This window comes from Taudactylus pleione, unplaced genomic scaffold, assembly GCF_031769625.1.
Source record: "Taudactylus pleione unplaced genomic scaffold, aTauple2 ptg000331l, whole genome shotgun sequence".
Taxonomy (NCBI): domain Eukaryota; kingdom Metazoa; phylum Chordata; class Amphibia; order Anura; family Myobatrachidae; genus Taudactylus; species Taudactylus pleione.
In genome coordinates this window covers 1096831-1115984 of record NW_028284732.1, presented here as the reverse complement: position 1 = coordinate 1115984, position 19154 = coordinate 1096831, and the positions used below count along the sequence as shown (strand labels likewise).

General features: G+C 44.0%; 1 protein-coding gene across 2 annotated transcripts in view; it reads left to right on the top strand.

Annotated features, from left to right (window-relative positions):
• Nucleotides 1-18771, top strand: part of TMEM98 (transmembrane protein 98) — a 58118-nt gene extending 39347 nt beyond the window's left edge. For both annotated transcript variants that reach the window (XM_088443548.1, XM_088443549.1), the window contains exons 5-7: nt 2985-3100; nt 13509-13568; nt 15343-18771. In XM_088443548.1, the coding sequence (XP_088299674.1) occupies nt 2985-3100; nt 13509-13568; nt 15343-15550 (384 nt within the window). In that variant the 3' untranslated portion in view covers nt 15551-18771. The remainder of the gene's footprint in view (nt 1-2984; nt 3101-13508; nt 13569-15342) is intronic.
• The last annotated feature ends 383 nt before the right edge of the window (nt 18772-19154 follow it).

The window sequence follows — 19154 nt, the reverse complement described above, 5'->3', positions numbered from 1 at the left end:
TGGATAACTACGCCCCCTGGCCGCTCGCATCCTACGTCATGTCTGCTATTTATTAGATTAATCGAGTACATCGACCAGCGTATGAACTGCTCGCTATTCTTGTGGTTGGTTTTTCCTACCACAATCTTCCGAGCAGTTCTGACTATAAAATAACCCAGTGACGTGGTCAATGACGCTGCTGTATTAATTATGCACACCCATAAAAAACCCGTTTTGACCTTTAAGCACTCCTGCGTTCTGATCTCCACTCCCCGTTTTCAAGCACCTTCCCCTGTTACCACCCACATACGCCTCCTCCTGTCACTCAAAATAGCAGGCATTCGCTATTTAGCGAACAAACGATTTTCGGCCGCACTGACTGGTTCGCGCATGCGTATTAAAATCCGTACGCATGCGCAGTTGGGCAAACATCGCTCGGAACGAACGAGCGGCCGCTTAGGAGCGGCTCTGAATCAGGCCCTCAGGCTGGATCTTATCTAGGGAGGAGTGATCCTTCCAGACCAATGCAAATCTAGACTGCAGTGGATGGGCAGAATAGATAGGTGGCAGCCAGAGAACACCTCCAGGCTCCACGTCACTACTCACTAGGCTTCTCTTCCACCCTCCAACCAGGCTCCACCAGCTTCGGACTCTTCCGCCCTGGTCCCTCTGGCTGCCCCTCCAGTAACCAGGACATTTGTGCATCCCAAACGGCAGTCATCAGGATGCCGGGACTGCAGGCTACAAACCAGTACTATCCTGGGAAAACAGGGGTGTATAGCATCCCTAGGTTAGTGGCACCAGGGAAACATAGCAGTGTCTAAAGAATCTGATATATTTAACCAGTTTTGTTATGCACATAGATGGAGTAAAAGGAGTTATATGGCGAAATAGGAGGTTTTACTAGGAGAGGTTATGTGGAGTTTTAGGAGCAGTTACAGGGAGAGGATTTATGGAGTAATATCGAGAGTTTATATACAGTGAGAGTTTATCTGGAGTATTAGGAGGAGTTATAGAGAGGTAATATAGGGCCTAATTCAGTAAGGATCGCAACTGAAAAGCTCCATGTAGCAGTTTTGCAATTGCGATCCTTGCTATAATACAGCAGGAGGTGTATGACACCCATTGGAGGTTGCAGGCTGGGATCACCATCATGACCATCGATTGTCGTGATGGTGGACTGCACCAGGCAGCCGAACAGCTGAGTAAGCCTCGGCTTCCTCAGGCTGGCCGGTTTGCGAGCCCAGGCAGGGCCGGATTAAGGTCTGTGGGGGCCCCTGGGCAACAAACTTGTGGGGGCCCCTTATGCAATGTCCTCAGTAGCAGTGCCCCCAGTAATGGTCCCCCCTATGCAGTGCACACTGTAGTAATGCCCCTTATATAATGCCCCCAGTAGTGTCCCCAGACCCAGTAGTGGTCCCCCCCTATGCAGTGCCCACAGTAATGGTCCCCCATATGCAGTGCCCACTGTAGTAATGCCCTTATGCAGTTCCCCCAGAAGTGGTCCCCCTATGCAGTACCCCTTATATAATGACCCCATTGACCTCTGTAGCGGCCCCTCCCCTATGCAGTGTCCCCTGTAGCTGCCCCCCCACCATGCAGTGACCTCTATAGCGGCCCCTTCCCCTATGCAGTGACCTCTGTAGCAGCCCCCTCCCCTATGCAGTGTCCCCTGTAGCTGCCCCCTCCCCTATGCAGGGTCCCCTGTAGCTGCCCCCTCCCCTATTCAGTGTCCCCTGTAGCTGCCCCCTCCCCTATGCACACACAAACAAAACAAAACAAAAATCACCACTTACCTGAATTCCCATTCCTCACGCAGACGGCGCTGCCCGCTCCGAGTCCCGGCTCTTCCACTGCACTATGGGAGAGACGTCAGCGTCATGACGTTTCTCCCATTATCAGCAGATGCGGGGGGAGCCGGAAGTCGGAGCTCATGAGTGAACTCCGGCTGGCTCCCTCCGTTGTGCAGCAGCCAATGAGAGTCTGACTCTCATCGGCTGCTGTAACATACACACAGCTGCCGCCGGCGGCTGTGTGTATGTCACTGTGTAGTGTAGACTGCGCTCACTGCGCGGTCTACACTACACTAGCGGAGGGGTCACTAGTGGCGGGTGCAGACAGCGCACCGCTGCTTGTGGGGGCCCCTCCGGGTGTGGGGGCCCAGGGATGACCGCCCCTGTCGCCCCTCCCTTAATCCGGCCCTGTGCCCAGGACACTGCATTGATCAACGCAGATCCTGGGCTAGCTACTCCCGGAAAACAGGGAGTACACACTCCCATTTCCAGGAACGGCAGGCTCCCCCGCACTGCTCCTTAAATGCCTTTGCCTGTCAATCAGGCAGAGACATTCAAGGGTTTGCGTGCAACTACGCAGGACCCATTCTGCACACTCACAGAATGGGTCCTGCGTACGCCCAGATTCCTGATAATCGGGAATCTACTGTACGATCAGCAGTGAACTTGCGTTCCCTGCTGAATCAGGCCCATAGTGCAATAAAAGGAAGGCGTTATAGGCAGAGGTTATATGGAATGTCACCAAGCTCTGAGTGCTTGTAGACTTGTCTTGCAAATCCATGATGACTTCTAATATCTATAATAATTTACACTATGGTTGTGCAGTATTTATACAATACTGATATTCCCAATGAATAAGTAATAAGATTACAACTCACTAAACAAATATTTTCAGGAGTACATAGATATACAAGTATTAGATAAGTGAGGCTTTGTTTTCCTGAAAAACAACACGCTCGAAATTTGGGATTCCGAGTAGAAAAGAGTCCATGCTCAGGTACGTTTGGAACTCAGGGTTTTGGATTGCATGTAAACAGGTCCAAATTACATGATTTTAGCTGTTTTTATTAATTTTAAATAAATCCAAAACTAAATACAAACCAAAACACTTGAGGTTGGTTTTGTCAAAACCAAAACACGCGGGTCCGCGCATATCTCTAACAAGTATTATTTGTGTATTATAAGCTTATATTTGTTTGATTTTTTTTATAGATATGTCATACATTGACAGAAAAGTTGGTCGCTATGACTATGGGATCAGGGGCTAAAATGAAATCTTCCTCAAGTCTCAGTGACATCATAATTGTTGCAAAGAGAATCAGTCCAAGGTGAGAACCATTTTTGTTACACTGATACTATAATACAAAATTTTTTCAAGTACATTTTATTTTAGGGGTCCCCACTTTCCGAGGAATTACAGCTCTGGGCTGACCAGTTTGGGGTTAGTTAATGATATGGCAGGGGGACCCCATGCTATGTCTCCCCCTGCTATAGCCAGGTTCAGCCTGGTGCTAGTTAATGGGAAATAGGGGGAACACCAAAACCAAATCAGGCTGAGAAGTCCAATGCTGGTTTTTGATTGGGGGGGGGGGGGCACCACATGAATATTTTTACATTTTAACCCTTTTTTTTACATTCAAACCTAACAAAGCCTGCACAGATCGTAGTAATTTGTGCAGTGCTTCTCCCAAACTCACCTGCCTCAAGCAGGTCAATTGTTTGGGCGGGTTTGCTGTCGTTTTACGGTCGTGTTTTGGTTGGTTTTATAACCAACCATTAGTAAATCAGTGGATCCTATTCTGGTCTATATTTAATAATCATTTGTTGGTCTGATGTTCTAAAGTAATCTAAAGTCGAGGTTTTGGTCAGTCTTCCGTCGGTTTTGATTTTAGTTAATGGTCAGTTTGCAAAACAATCGGTGAATTTCCAAAACCCAAAATCGACATTTAGTGAATACACATGAGTGGCCGTATGAGGAATTAAATGTGATTTGTGCTGTAGGACTCTTTCTCAAGAGTTTACCACCAGAGTACCCGCTGACAACCCATTTGCTTTATTTGTACCCCCAAAATTTGCAAAGCAATACATAAATATAATTGCTATGCCTGTAGATAAAAAATGTAGGCAGTCATATATTAAAAAGCAATAAATGTGATATAAACAAAATATTTAATAAATAATAGAATGAATTGAACATATATACTTCAAACATTAAAATTTTTGAAAAATTAAAAATTGACAATAAGGGGTCAATTTACTAAAGAGAGAGTTTTTAGAAGTGGGTTTTAAAAGAGATGTTGCCCATAGCAAACAATCAGATTCTACTTAACATTTAACTAGCACCTTCTAGAAGATAAAAGCTAAAATCTGATTGGTTGCTATGGGCAACATCTCTTTTAAAACTCACTTCTAAAAACTCTCACTTTAATAAATTTACCCCTAAAACTATAACCACATATATGGGTATATATTTTTTTTAATTTTGGTATAAGGGTCCTACTTTGATGTCTTAGGGGCCTACTCATCATTACATAATTATCACTAGTGATAATTATGTTTTAAACTCGCTGCTAGTTTAAAAAGTCTTTTGGAGGCATTCATCATGCCTCATTAACAAAAGTATCACTTCCGAAAAGCTGCTTTTTTGCAGAGTCAGCTTTTCGGAATTGTGATACTTTTCCCTTTAATCTATGCTGTCTTCGCTCCCAGAGGGCTGCCTCTGCCCCGTGTTTCCCCTCTCTCAGCCCACAGCCTCTGCCTTCCTCCCCTTCCCCAGTGTCTCCTCTCCCTGAGCTCCCCTGCCCTCAGCCTGTCCACGTTTTTTCCCCTCTCCTAGCGCACACTTCCTTCCCATGTCTCCCCTCTCACTGGCTGGGTCTCCCCCTAACTACCTGGACCTCCTCCTCACTTCTCCTCTCTCATTGGCCACCTCTCCTCCCCGCATCTCCTCTCACTGCCACAACCTCCTATCCAGGTCTCCACTCTCAGGGCCCGGACCACCTGCACATGTCTCATCTCTCACTGCCCCAACCTCCTCCCTGTGTCTCCCCACTCCTCCTGTGTCTGCCTGCTTTGTGTCAGCAGTCAGCCCCGGAGGAAGGTAAGATAGCCTGCAGGTGGTGGTGAGGGGAGGAGGGAGGAAGGAAGATGTAGCATACAGCCGCCGAAGTCAGTGGGGATAGAGCAGGAAGGGATCGGAAAAGATCCCTCCCTGCACTTGTGAATGCTTTTGGGGGTCTATACGCCATCTGAGAGTGGCATACAATTACACAGTAAAGTTAAATTTTTTTTCAGTTACCACATTTCCATATTATAGTATGGGGACTGTTGAAATTAACGGGAGAATTGTAAACAGGAGATATCTGTGAATGGGTCTGACATTTATACAAAATGTTAATTTTCACCTGTTTTTGTATAAGTTAAGTGATGATGAATAGACCTCTAAATATAACTTGGATGTTCTGCCACACCCCGCCATTACAAAAACAATTTCAGGTACCCCTGAATGTCACAGTAAGTACCCCTGGGGTAATAGTATCCCAGGTTGAGATCAACTGCTCAAGAAAGTGATGCTGATTTACTGGAGATGTGTGCTTCAGTACAAGGCATGTGTGTTTTATTATAGAGAGTGTGTTCTTCATTACGGACATGTGTGTTGCATTCAGAAGTGTGTGTTTCATTACAAGGAGTATGCGCTTCATTACAGGGTAACTGTTCCCAAGGATGTTTGCGCATTACAAAAGATGTCTGACATATTGCGTGAACCTGGTGGAGAGAGTTAGAGGTGGTTGTTTAAGATGCTAGAAAAGAGTAATGCAGCATATTTAATGCTTCACCTATGGTAAAACATCTCACATTTTTTATACTGATGTGTCCACATACATCTATCCTCCACAAGTCGCATTACATGTAACACGTAACCAGTGCAACTCGGTGGCGCCGAGCGTCTCTTTATCAAAGAGTATCTGTCATATTTTCTGGACAGATTGTTTCATATATACTGTATATACTGTCCAGACAGTGGGGAATTCACGTACTAGCTATTGTAGCAGTTCTTTTTATACCCTCCTCGTTCTGTCTGACACCTCCAGGGCTGCCAAGAGAAATTCTGGGCCCGGGTACTGCAACATCCTGTGGGACCACATCATGTATGGCTGCACCCATTTGTGAGTGGGTCTAGCATGTGAGATGCACCCACTCACAGGAGCATGGCATAGCACCCAGCAGCTGGGACTAAAGTAATCACTACTGTATTAGGATGGCAGGACAGTCTCATAATAGCTGCATTTCTTGTCAGGCTGTATATAGATGCTAAAATGTAACACACAAATTAAAGTGCTTCTACTTTACTTTGTACATCTCTCATGTAAATAACACAAACAATCTATTTTCTATCATAGAGATAGATGTATGAAGGACTTAATTTTTAAATAACATCAGGTCATCTTATACACACACATTCCGCAGCACATATCCTAACCCACTGCTCCATGCTCCTTCCTCACTATCTACCCCTCTGTGTCGCCCCTGTCTGTCCTTCCCCTTTAGAATGTAAGCTCTCACGAGCAGGGCCCTCATCCTTCATGTGCTTCTCCTCCCCCTACTTATAGTATCATTTACTCCTAACTCCCCACAATGGCACCTAACACCTTGTTGCTCATGTACTGCTGCTTGTGTTTTGCAGCTGAGTTTATAACCTTGTCCTGCATTGTTTTGTATTACTATTAACTGTTTTTCTTGTGTGCTCATTTATGTACTGTGTAAGGCGCTGCGGAACCTTTGTGGCGCCATATAAATAAAGGATAATAATAATAATAATAATACAATATAACCAGACAAGTCTGCATATACTTCTTAATAAAAAGTAGTTTTAATTATTGTATATTGTTACATTGTTACTTGTCATGCATATTATATAAAGAACTATTTCTAAATATACATTTGGTGTCTTGATCTTGATTTTTGCCATGTCCAGTCATAGTTAATTATTTATTAGCGCAACACCTATATCTTTTGAATGTCATCGGTATGTATGTAATGAGTGGCTGGATGCATCGCATGCAAAATGCGATGATTGATGCATCCCGCCCTAGGACAGTTAGTACTGAATTATAAACTTGCCTGGTTTTATATTTCATAAGATTGTCCCTTTAAATTCAGTTGCTGATACCGCTGGAGATGCCGCAGCTTTTGAAAAGTGACTGCTTGGTAAATTTAGCCTTAGCTGTCTATGTAACCCAAGGTATCTGTAGAAAATATTTCTCATTTCATACTAGAATGTTCCATCCAGGAAGAGGGTAAAAAATGTACTTAAAGAAATTTACAACAACATGCGACATTGTGCTGAACAATTATCATAAAAATCATCGCCAGGCTCTGAAGATGATCTGAAACTCAAAATCATTCTCTGTAATCAATGTAGATAGCAAATGATCCCAATATTATAATAATTGTGACACGGATAACAACAAAAGTGCCCATACACGGTGAGATACAGCAGCCGATCCGACGGATTGGTACAATTTGGCTGCTCTATCGTACCGTGTATGGGCATGATATTGGACAGAGCGCGCACCCGTGGGGTCGTTCATCACACCCCCATATCTTACTGCAGGTTCAGTCAATCAGGGGATGCAATGTGCGATCCCATGTAGCACTATACGGGTGGGAAAGAGGGGAGCCTGCATATCGGATGGGTGGTCGCGTGATCATACCGTGTGTGGGGACCGCCCATTGTGTCGGGCGTCAGATCCCCCATCATGTCAGAAGGTGCATATCGCACAGTGTATGGCCAGCTTAAGTGAACCTGCCTGTCTGTATTACCTCTCTAGCTGCTCTGTGTCGGATTCATCACTCTGCCAACTACAGTACTTTACTGGTTCCCCATCCACCAAAGAGTACAATTCAAACTCCTTACCTTCACATATAAAGCCATTAATTACACCACTCCCCCTACATCTTGAACATAATTTAATGTCTGTCCACACTTCCTCCTGCCCTGTCTGCTCATCCACTGACTGCCATCTCACTCCAAGGAACTGCTTCAATTAGCCACGAGTTAGCTAAAAATGGCTTAACCCATGTTAAAAACCCGCAGCCTCAATTGTTTGCTATTCAATTATAGGTCTGCGTTAGCACGGATCTCAGAGTTAACGTGGATTTTTGTTCGCAGCTTCAGATTGAAAAGTATGGAAAAATACTTATTTTAAAGGCATAAAGGTCTGAACAAAGTGCAGTACCCATGGGGGGGAGGGTTCAGGATGATTTCCCCTTCATCATGTACCTTACATGGGTCGCACACTGCAGAAATAACACGTGGCATCCACTTCTTGCTGTTTCTAATTGAATTGCACAGGAATTGAGAATACGTTTCATGAAAAGATCCTGTGAAAAGCGCACCTCCTCTCACTTCTGCATCCAAGATTTCTCCCACGCTGTCCCACTACCTCACCCTATCAGGGTCTCTTCCAGTATCCACACCTGTTCCAACAGAAACCTTGATCCTGTGTGTTTGCCCACTTGCTGGGTACAAGATCATCGACTGGTTATTTACTTCCTACTCCTCCCACCACAAAGTGCATTTTAATTACTTGCTTTCATTACCCACAATTTGTGGTTCTAACCTTCCCTTATTTTCTCCATTAACTCCACCCAGCGTTTCACTGTATCATTTTCTTATGCTATATATTGATGTTAAATTGGATTGTTAAACCTTGTATGGCACTGCGGATACTTTGTGGCACATATAAATAAAGGAAATGTCTACTGTATAGGGTTGCACTCAAAATCTGATTCTCAGTGAAACCTTTCAGTGTTAATTTCTTATTACATTAAGCTTTTAGGTCTTTCATCTTCAGCTTAAACTGAACAGTAAAGATTATTTACCATGGGAAAAAAGTGTAGTCTGTCATCCACGCAGCTTTTGTGGCATTTGCGCATATGTACCTGACATATGCGGGGAAGACAGAATTTTACATCTTTGGATGAAATTGAGCTGAGCAGGGCGTAAACTATATGCACTTGTATGTCTGGTAATATATATAATAACATTCTTAGTAATATGGCCATTATATATTGGCTGCATTGTGAAACACACAGAAAGCTGTATAATGCCACTCACAGCAATAATCAATAAATTGTGACTAAGTTGGTCATGTGAACTGAAAAATCCAAGGCTCTATGTGGAGGGATGGGTGGAGTCTTTAAAGCAAATATATATACTATACTAATATATATATACACACATATACAGTCAGGTCCATAAATATTGGGACACTGACAGAATTTTCATATTGTGTCCTCTATTCACCACCACAATGACTTTGAAATTAAACAAACAAGATGTGCTTTAACTGCAGACTTTCAGATTTAATTTGAGGGTAATTACATCCAAATCATGTGAACGGTGTAGGAATTACAACAGTTTGTATATGTGCCTCCCACTTTTTAAGGGGCCAAAAGTAATGGGACAAACTAAACAATCCTAAATCTAACTTTCACTTTTTAATACTTTGTTGCACATTCTTTGCAGGCAATTACAGCCTGAAGTCTGGAAAGCATAGACATCACCAGACGCTGGGTTTCATCCCTGGTGATGCTCTGCCAGGCCTCTACTGCAAATGTCTTCAGTTCCTGCTTGTTCTTGGGGCATTTTCCCTTCAGTTTTGTCTTCATCAAGTGAAATGCATGCTCAGTTGGAATCAGGTCAGGGGATTGACTTGGCCATTGCATAACATTCCACTTTTTAGCCTTAAAAAACTCTTTGGTTGCTTTTGCAGTATGCTTCGGGTCATTGTCCATCTGCACTGTGAAGCACTGTCCAATGAGTTCTGAAGCATTTGACTGAATATGAGCATATAATATTGCCCGAAACACTTCAGAATTCATTAATAAATACAAGGGAACCAGTTCAATTGGCAGCCATACATGCCCACGCCATGACACTACCACCAACATGCTTCATTGATGAGGTGGTATGTTTTGGATCATGAGCAGTTCCTTTCCTTCTCTTCCCATCAAGTTGATCTTTGTTTCATCTGTCAATAGGATGTTGTTCCAGAACTGTAATGGCTTTTTTAGATGTTGTTTGGCAAACTCTAATCTGGTCTTCCTGTTTTGTGGCTCACCAATGGTTTGCATCTTGTGGTGAACCCTCTATATTCACTCTTGTGAAGTCTTCTCATGATTGTTGACTTTGACACATATACATCTACCTCCTGGAGAGTGTTCTTGATTTGTCCAACTGTTGTGAAGGGGTTTTTCTTCACCAGGGAAATAATTCTTTTGTCATCCACCACAGTTGTTTTCTGTGGTCTTCCGGGTCTTTTGGTGTTGCTGAGCTCTCCGGTGCGTTTTTTCTTTTTAAGAATGTTCCAAACAGTTGATTTGGCCACACCTAATGTTTTTGCAATCTCTCTGATGGGTTTGTTTTGATTTTTCAGCCTAATGATGGCTTGCTTCACTGATAGTGACAGCTCTTTGGATCTCATATTGAGAGTCGACAGCAACTGATTCCAAATGCAAATGTCACACCTAGAATCAACTCCAGACCTTTTACCTGCTTAATTGATAATAAAATAACGAGGGAATAGCCCACACCTGTCCATGAAATAGCTTTTGAGTTGATAGTCCCATTACTTTTGCCCCCTTAAAAAGTGGGAGGCACATATTGAAACTGTTGTAATTCCTTCACCGTTCACCCGGTTTGGATGTAATTACCCTCAAATTAAATCTGAAAGTCTGCAGTTAAAGCACATCTTGTTTGTTTCATTTCAAAACCATTGTGGTGGTGAATAGAGGCCAAAATCTGAAAATTCTGTCAATGTCCCAATATTTATGGACCTGACTGTATATACACACACACACTCTATATATATATATATATATATATATATATATATATATACATACACACACACACACACACAGTATATATATACATACATAAACACACCCACACACATACTGCACATACTACCTCAAACTCAAAGCAGCGTCATAACATATTACTCTCCACACAAATATGCAGCTGCAGCAGCAAGCGCCCAGTGCCCAAAGTCAATTGTAGTGTACAAACAGAAGTGGTGACTGGGACTTTACCTGCTCAGCCGACTTTGGTGGGCACAGTGGAGTGTCATCTGCGCTGTTCCTTTCCCTCTGTCACTTCAGAGGCCTGGAATCTGCATCCGTCAATGTTACCAGCTAAGCCCCCGCCCTGCCCCCCCAAATGCAGCATGTCAATCATGCTGCAGCTTGGGACGGTCTGTGAGCTTAATCACACAATCCATTCTGCACATATGCAGAACGGGTCCGGCGCAGGTGCAGAGCCCAAACCATCGGAGATGTACGTTCATCATATAAACGTACATCTCTGAATGAAACCCAGAGTATGTACATTACCATGGTCAGTTCTTAGGGCCTGATTCATTACGGATCGCTATTGCAATCACAGCTGTAATTAAACGCGCAGTACAGCTGCGAAAATATGCTCATGTTTGAAACTGCTCTGCCAGCATAGAGATGCCCACTACCGCTTTCTCACATCCGTAAGACCTCTCAGTCCTGTGTATACATTGGTAACATTAGACCCTCATGCACAATTACAGCAACTCTGACTGGTCTCAGAAATGACAATGCTCATCGCATGCAGAGAGTACTCAAGATGCGTTTGCAGGGCTGCCATCAGGGGTGGACTGCCGGGACTAGAGTCCCGGGCCCGGACTCTCGGGGGGCCCGCCCGCTACTACCACCCCACTGCAGCACACTTGAAGTGAATGACTGCCTGCACGCTCCTATTACCTCGATAGTGAGTGATGACAGGCCAGGCCGGGGGGCGCTCCTAACAGCTAGCCGCCCACTACTACCGCCCGCCAGTACACACTAGAAGTGACTCGTCGTCAGTCACTTCTCACTTAACGCCGCAGGGCCGCCCACTATCTCCGTCTTGCTCCTAAGCCGCAATAAAGTTTTGTGAGCCGACGGGGCGTGACGTCATGGCGTCACGCCGCGCCACTGAATGAGAAAGGACACGCAGTGTTTGGTGTGAGGACTAAGGAGCCGGAGCAGACAGAACAGGCAAGTGTATGATTCATCTTTATTATTGCAGCATGTCATTTGTTGCAGATGTGGGAAGTGGGACTGGCTAGGGGGCTGCTTTGTGCTTTGATTACTTTCTCCCAGCCAGTAAGGGGAAGGGGGGGGGGCTTGAGTGGGTGCTGGGGGCCCTGCCTATTTTATTAGACCCCGGCCCCACAATTCCTGATGGCAGCCCTGTGCATAGGCCATCGCAGTGGCTAACTTATGCATGCCCAGGAAATGGAGTTCAAACGGACAGGCAGGCCTGTGTTTCTCCGACTACTTCTTCATCACCACCTCCAAACGCTGATGTCCTATTAATCACTCTGATCAGGGGCATTTCTAGAGAGGAGGGGGCGCGTGTGCAGTCTCCTCCTCTCTGTCCGGCAGCGCACTGAGCTGTGCACAGCCAGCACCGGAGTTATAGACTCTGGGCACTAAGGTGCGCCCAGAGTCTATAGAGTATGAGCAGGTCACCGGGAAAATGGAGGCGGCCATTTTCCAGTCGTCTTTACAGCATTGGACCCCCGCGCTGACGTGGGACTCTGGAGAGGTAAGTAACACTATGGGTGCAGGGTGTGCTATGCGGGGCACACCCTGCACCCATTATAGATACGCCCCTGACTCCGATGGCTTTCTGTCTGCAAGTGCGATCTCAGGGCCTGATTCAGAGCCGGACGCTATTTGCGGACGGTCTTCCAAAATGGGGGCCAGCTATTTAAATTGAGCGCTCGCTCTTTGCGGTTTGTTGACACCCCTATGTCTGAGCGAGCAAACGAAAAATGCGCTCGCTATTTTGTAAAGACGCCCCTTTGCCATTCGCAACACACGTCATCTCCGGTATTTATTAGATTAATCGAGTACATCGAAAGGCATCTGAACTGCTCGCAGTGCTTGTGGTAGGTTTTTCTTACCGCTATCACTGCGAGCAGTTCAGGCTAAAAGACAACCAAGTGACATGGTCGATGACGCTCCTTTACTAATTATGCACTCCCATTAAACGCCTTTTTGACCGTTTGGCACGCCTGCATTCGGATCTCCACTCCCCCGTTTTCAAGCACCTTCCCCTGTTACTACCCACAAACTGTACATTCTGTCAATCACATTAGCAGCCCCTCGCTGTTTTGCAAGCGCAGAATTTCCGACCACAGTGACTGGTTTGCGCATGCACAGTTGTGCGAACATCGCTCAGAGCGAACGAGCGGCTCTGAATCCGGCCCTCAGTGCTATCTCATCCTGGCCTGTGCACTGCAATGCATACGCATGTGCAGTACGCACCATCAGCCGATCTTCCTACGCTGTTGCAATTGCGATCCGTGAAGAATCAAGCCCTTAGATCCAAACTATAGGTGTACCTACAGTATGTAGTCAAAAGGTGGATAAATAGGTGTGGTAATAGAATATTCCTGTGGTATTATTCGGATTTCATAAATTATACTATATTATTCTCATCAGGCATCATAAAATCTATTCACATCGCTCATGTGTCGATCAATGTCTACATAGCAACTGATGGTCTCCAATTTCGGTGGTATAGGTTTGAATGGCCTAGTGGTTCAATTACATAATTCAAGCATACCTACATAGCTGGGGAATCTTATAGAATTATGAAGTCAAATATTAAAGAATAAAACAACCTATGTCTCTTTTACCTACATTTAGAGTTGATGATGTGGTGCGTTCCATGTATCCTCCACTAGACCCGAAACTACTTGATGCAAGGTATGTATGACAGCTGGCTTATATTAAATTGTATTTGACAGAAAATCTGCCAAGCTTCTAGCTGTTGCCCAATGTTAACAAAAGCTGAAAACACACAAATAATTATATAGCAAAGACATTCTCCAATCTCCTTCCATGACAAATTTATGAATAAAGCTAAATCATGATGTTTTGGAAAATATGACACATTTTTTGAAAGGGGCGCTTGTAAGTTAGGAGATTGTACTTTACTGACAAGTTTAAACATTTACCTAGAGAACCTTTTCAGATTTTTGCCATTCCAAACCAAGGTGCAATTTCACTTTGGGAGGCATCGCTCCAGAGTGGAAAATAGGGGGTTGGGTACGAGATGCCAGTTCTCAGGATCCCGGTGGTGAGAATCCCGACTGCAGCATCCTGATAGGGTTAGAATAGCAAAACCTGCTGGTAAGTACCCTTACCCCTTCCCCTAAACCTAACCCTCGGCGCCGGAATTCTGAGCACCAGCATCCTGACCACCGGGATGTGACTTACATCCCAAAATGGGAGTGCAGTGTGAAATGCATTGGTTAAATCAGAGGTTCCCAAACTCGGTCCTCAAAGCACCCTAACAGTTCGGGATATTTATACACACACACGGGTTAAAGTGGGCCAGAACTGCTTTCCATCAGTTCTATATGAAGATGAAACCAGTTCCACCTCCTCCGGCCCACCTCAGTCTGGCGCCGCAGGGAGGCTCCATTTGCCGGGTGCCCGCTGAGATTTTGTCACCAGCGGGCACCCAGCGCCTTCCCCACAGTGGTAGCGGCAGCCGAAGCTCACTCCTGAGCACTGTGCACTATGGGAGAGATGTTATGATGTCTCTCCCATAATTCAGAGGAACAGCCTTGTGGACTGGATGGCAGCGGACACAGGAGTGGGGCTTAAAATAAATATTGTGGGGTTTTTTTGTGTGTGTGTGTGTGCGCGGCATTACTATTGGGAACATTACCACCGGGGGCATTACTACAGAAGACATTTCTATTGGGGGTATTACTACAGGAGGCATTGCTCAAGGGGATTTTACCACTGGGGCATTACTTCTACAGGGGGCACCACTACTGTGCACTCTGCATTTGGGGCACCACTACTGGGGGAACTGCATAAGGGGCACTACTGGTGTGGGCATTTTGTGTAAGGGGCAATACCACTGTGGGCAGTATGTGTATTAGGGACACTACTACTGTGGGCATTGTGTATAAGGGGCACTGCTGTGTGTCATAACATGAATAAGGGACACTACTATGTGGTGTAATGTGAATAAGATTGTGCTACTGTGTGGCATAATCTGAATGGGAATACTATTGTGTGTCCTCGCCCTTTTCTTTTGAGTCTGCACCCCTTTTTTCGGTGCATGCTGTCCCTTTATTTAAGAAGCGCTGAGGGTGGTGGTGGGGGGGGTGAATACCACCACTTCTCTATGACCACTTTAAGCACTGGGTGTGTGTATATAAATATATATATATATATATATGATAGATATCTATGTATATTTATTTATATGCTATATAAACTGCTGGAAATAAATAATGCAATGTACAGTAGCCATTTCAGCTCAAACATGCACACCTTGCTCCTACTTACCTGAAAATATTTGAGAATTTATTGCAAATGTTCTAACTTTAGAGTTGATTGGGCAAACAGAATTTAGAACCACTATTCACAACTTCTCATAATGTAATAATAAACTACAGTATACTGGGAGTCTTAGCTAAAAGGAAAAATACATTAACAAATATTATATTAATATTTCCAGAACCACTGCTCTTCTTCTGTCTGTAAGCCATCTTGTATTGGTTACAAAAAATGCATGTCACTTAGCCGTTGGGATGGACTGGATAGATCAATCTCTGTCAGCTGCTGAAGAACACATGCAAGTCCTTAGAGAAGCTGCTTTGGCCACTGAACCAGAACGAGTGCACCCAGGAGCAGACAACTTTCTGCAGGAGCAGTCTACAATTTAAAAGCAAGAGGATGGATATTTAAAAGAATATCAATTAAACGTTTTGTGTAATCTGAAACAATATTTTATCTTCCATTATGCATTTCTGATTGCTACAGTGAAGGAAATATTTGGTCAGCTTTGTGCTCAATCAGAATGAAAGTTCTCAGTGTAATTTTGGGCCTGTCCATTATCCATCTGCCCAATCCCATAGATTGTATGGTGTGAGAGTATCCATCACCTACACACATTGCTTGCTCTCGTTTTACATAACCTGTAATATCACTGAAGCATATTTTGTAATGTCACTAATTGCTTGTACCTTTACAGGATCAATATTTGTTCAATCACCCAAATGGCATAATATGCCACAGCCACACTGAGACTGAAATTATTTATAGTCTGCCTTCACTTGAGCAACTCCCTACTTTTCCCATTGTATTAGCATTTTTATTTTGTTTCTCTGTCTATATATAATGTTTGTGTCATTTCCCAACCCTGTCTCCCTTACTTCATGGTTTAATAATTTTTCTGTGTTTTTCTCAATGCTTACACTCATTGTTATTACATGTAAACTTTTTCACTTATGTACATTTTGTAGCGCTATAAGTTAAATATTTCTGTAATAGTCTGTTGAGATTTCATTATTGACATTTTAAGCAGCAATAGAGTGAAGCCATCGGATGCAATATCAAAACTTGCACCAGCCCCATGCTATGTGCAGAATTGCCATCAGAGTATGGCCTTTAATGTAAATGATTAAGAGTCTGAGGTTGCAACACACCCGTGACACTCCCATAACTCGCCCATAAGATTGTATATTGCCATGCATCTGAATATCCCACCTCCCAGTCACCACACAGGAACTCCCAATATATTTCCAAGACCATGCACCTTGGTTCGTACACAGTGTGCTTGCGCTGTGTGAGTTTTTAGCAACTTAGACACATGTGCATTTGAAAAAACCATCAGGCCCTAAGCGATCTTAGATAATATATCTAGCTATATTCCAATAAGTTTCATATTAGTTTTTCAGTTGCCTTAAGCAAACTTAATGGTGTCAAGTTAAATATTTGTATGGCTGATTTTAGCCAAAAGGATCTCCAGCCCCCTCCATGCCAACGCCACACCATGCCATTACATATTGCCTGTGCAATTTTATACATATACAGGTTGAGTCTCCCATATCCAAATATTCAGAAATACGGAATATTCCGAAATACGGAATATTTTCAGCATGACTGAGATAATGAAACCTTTGATTTTTGATGGTTTAATGTACATAAACTTTGTCTAAGGCACAAATTATTAAAAAGATTGTATAAAATAACCTTCAGGCTGTGTGTATAAGGTGTATATGAAACATAAGTGAATTTCATGTATGTACACAAACTTTTTTTGATGCACAAAATTCTAAAAAATATTGTCTAAAATGACCTGCAGGCTGTGTGTATAAGGTGTATATAACACATAAATGCATTCTGTGTGTATATTTGGGTCCCATTTCCAAGACATTTCATTATAATATGCAATTATTCCAAAATACGGAATATTCCGATATCCAAAATACACCTGGTCCCAAGCATTTTGGATATGGGAGACTCAACCTGTAATGCAAATTATATACCAACTGAGATAAACCGTCATCCCACAAACCATGACCAATCCATAGAGTTCCTATTTGGCTGAGGATGGGAGTGTTGTGACTACTGACAAATGTTTGCCGTTTATCTTATTGGTCTTATTATGCCTTTAATCCAGCTATAGAATCATCAGAATAAAAAATGTTAAACAGAATCATAATTTCAGGTACTTCTATACATTGCGGGCCTGATTCAGCAAGGATCGCAGTTGCCAATACGTACACAATCGACCGATTGTTGCGTTCTGCGCATGCGCAAACTGGCCACTGTGATTGCAGTGACTAAGCAGACCCACTGCAGAGTGATTGACAGGTAGTGGCGTTTGTAGGTGTTGACTGGAGGGGGGCTTTGCATGGGCATGCATAAATTATCCACTGCGATGCCCTACGCTTGTGCAAGTGTGCTTGAGGCTGCGATGGTACGTGATTGTACCAATGGTTTTGCGGTCTTGCTAAACATTACGGATGTGTGTAAGGTAAAATGGGCGTTCTTGTGTAGTGCTGCGGTGGCATTGCGATTGCAATAAATTAGCCTACTATTGCAGTTGAACTGCGTGTGTAATCGCTATTGCATTCGCAGTTGTGATCCATAATAATTTGGGCCTTGTGTGAAAAAGAGAGCTTTGTCAAATCTTATAATTCCAACGAGAGAGACAATTTCCTACTGTAGACAGAGGCACTGAGAGGGGGGAGAGCGTGCATTAATTACCCAGGCTGGGGCTGCTGGAGGGGTCCGGGATCACCCCCCCTCTTAAATCACAACAGCCCAGCACACGCCTCCCCAACGAGCAGTGCCGCTACAATTAGGTCACTCCCCTTCACCTGGCCAGCCTCTCCACACCCCTGCCTGAAGGGCAGTCGAGTTCAACTGTCCGCAATCTGAAATGATTGCTGTGTACAGAAAATATGTGAAACGGAATCTGTATGTAAAGCCGGCTGACAGGATGCCTCCTATCAAAATACCGACAGTAGCATCCTGATGGTTGGCATCCCGAAAGCAGTCAGGTAAGTATACTTACCCTTCTCCTCCCAACCCTCCCTTCTTGTAGCCTAACCCTAACCCTCCCCGTTAGTGCCTAAACCTAACCACCCCCCCCCCCCCCCACACCCAGTGATGCCTAAACCTAACCCACCCACCTAGGGGTGCCCAACCCCAACCCACCCAAAACCTAATGCTAACCCGGCTATGCTATTTAAACCTAGCCCCCCCCCTCCCCGCAACTAACACTAAGTGCGCCCCAGACTTACCTCTTTTGGTCTTGCTGCCCTTCTGTGTTCCAGCATCGGGATTACGACCCATGTTGGAGCTAGAGCCCGGCGACATCGTGGCCATCGGTCTCATAACTACATCCCATGTGAAATACAGTATGTCATTCTGTCACCTTTGTTTCTCCATACTTACTAACAATGCAAATTTAGGGAGAACGGAAACCATTTGAGAGCACTTCGTCCTGAATCTTGGAAAGTTGGGAGGTATATCTAGCTCACCACGGTGAGCAGATACTGGGACTGGAAGAGTAATGTTGTAATTGTAACAGACATTGTGCGGGGCATCTTGTAAACTCGCTACGATGTTTCAATAAATCGTTACATTATTTCAACCAAGTGCTGCTCCTATTTATCTCTATTGAGCGATGTGAAACTGTGTGTGTGTGTATATATATATATATATATATATATATATATATATAGATAGCACTCCTCTCCAAATAACGAGACATCACTCAGACATAGATTTATGCCTGAGTGATGACTCAGTATTTGGAGTAAAGTGCCGCTATTCCTGTATATATTCTAGTTCATCACCGGTAATTCAGCGGGCACCCCTCATAGTTTGCCTCTTTGTACCACAACGAGTGCAGTTATTGGAATATATATATATATATATATATATATATATACACACATATACACACCCTCTAGCATAGTATGTTACTTTAAATGTACCAAGCAGTGCTGTAAAAATCTATAAAATGAAAGTACC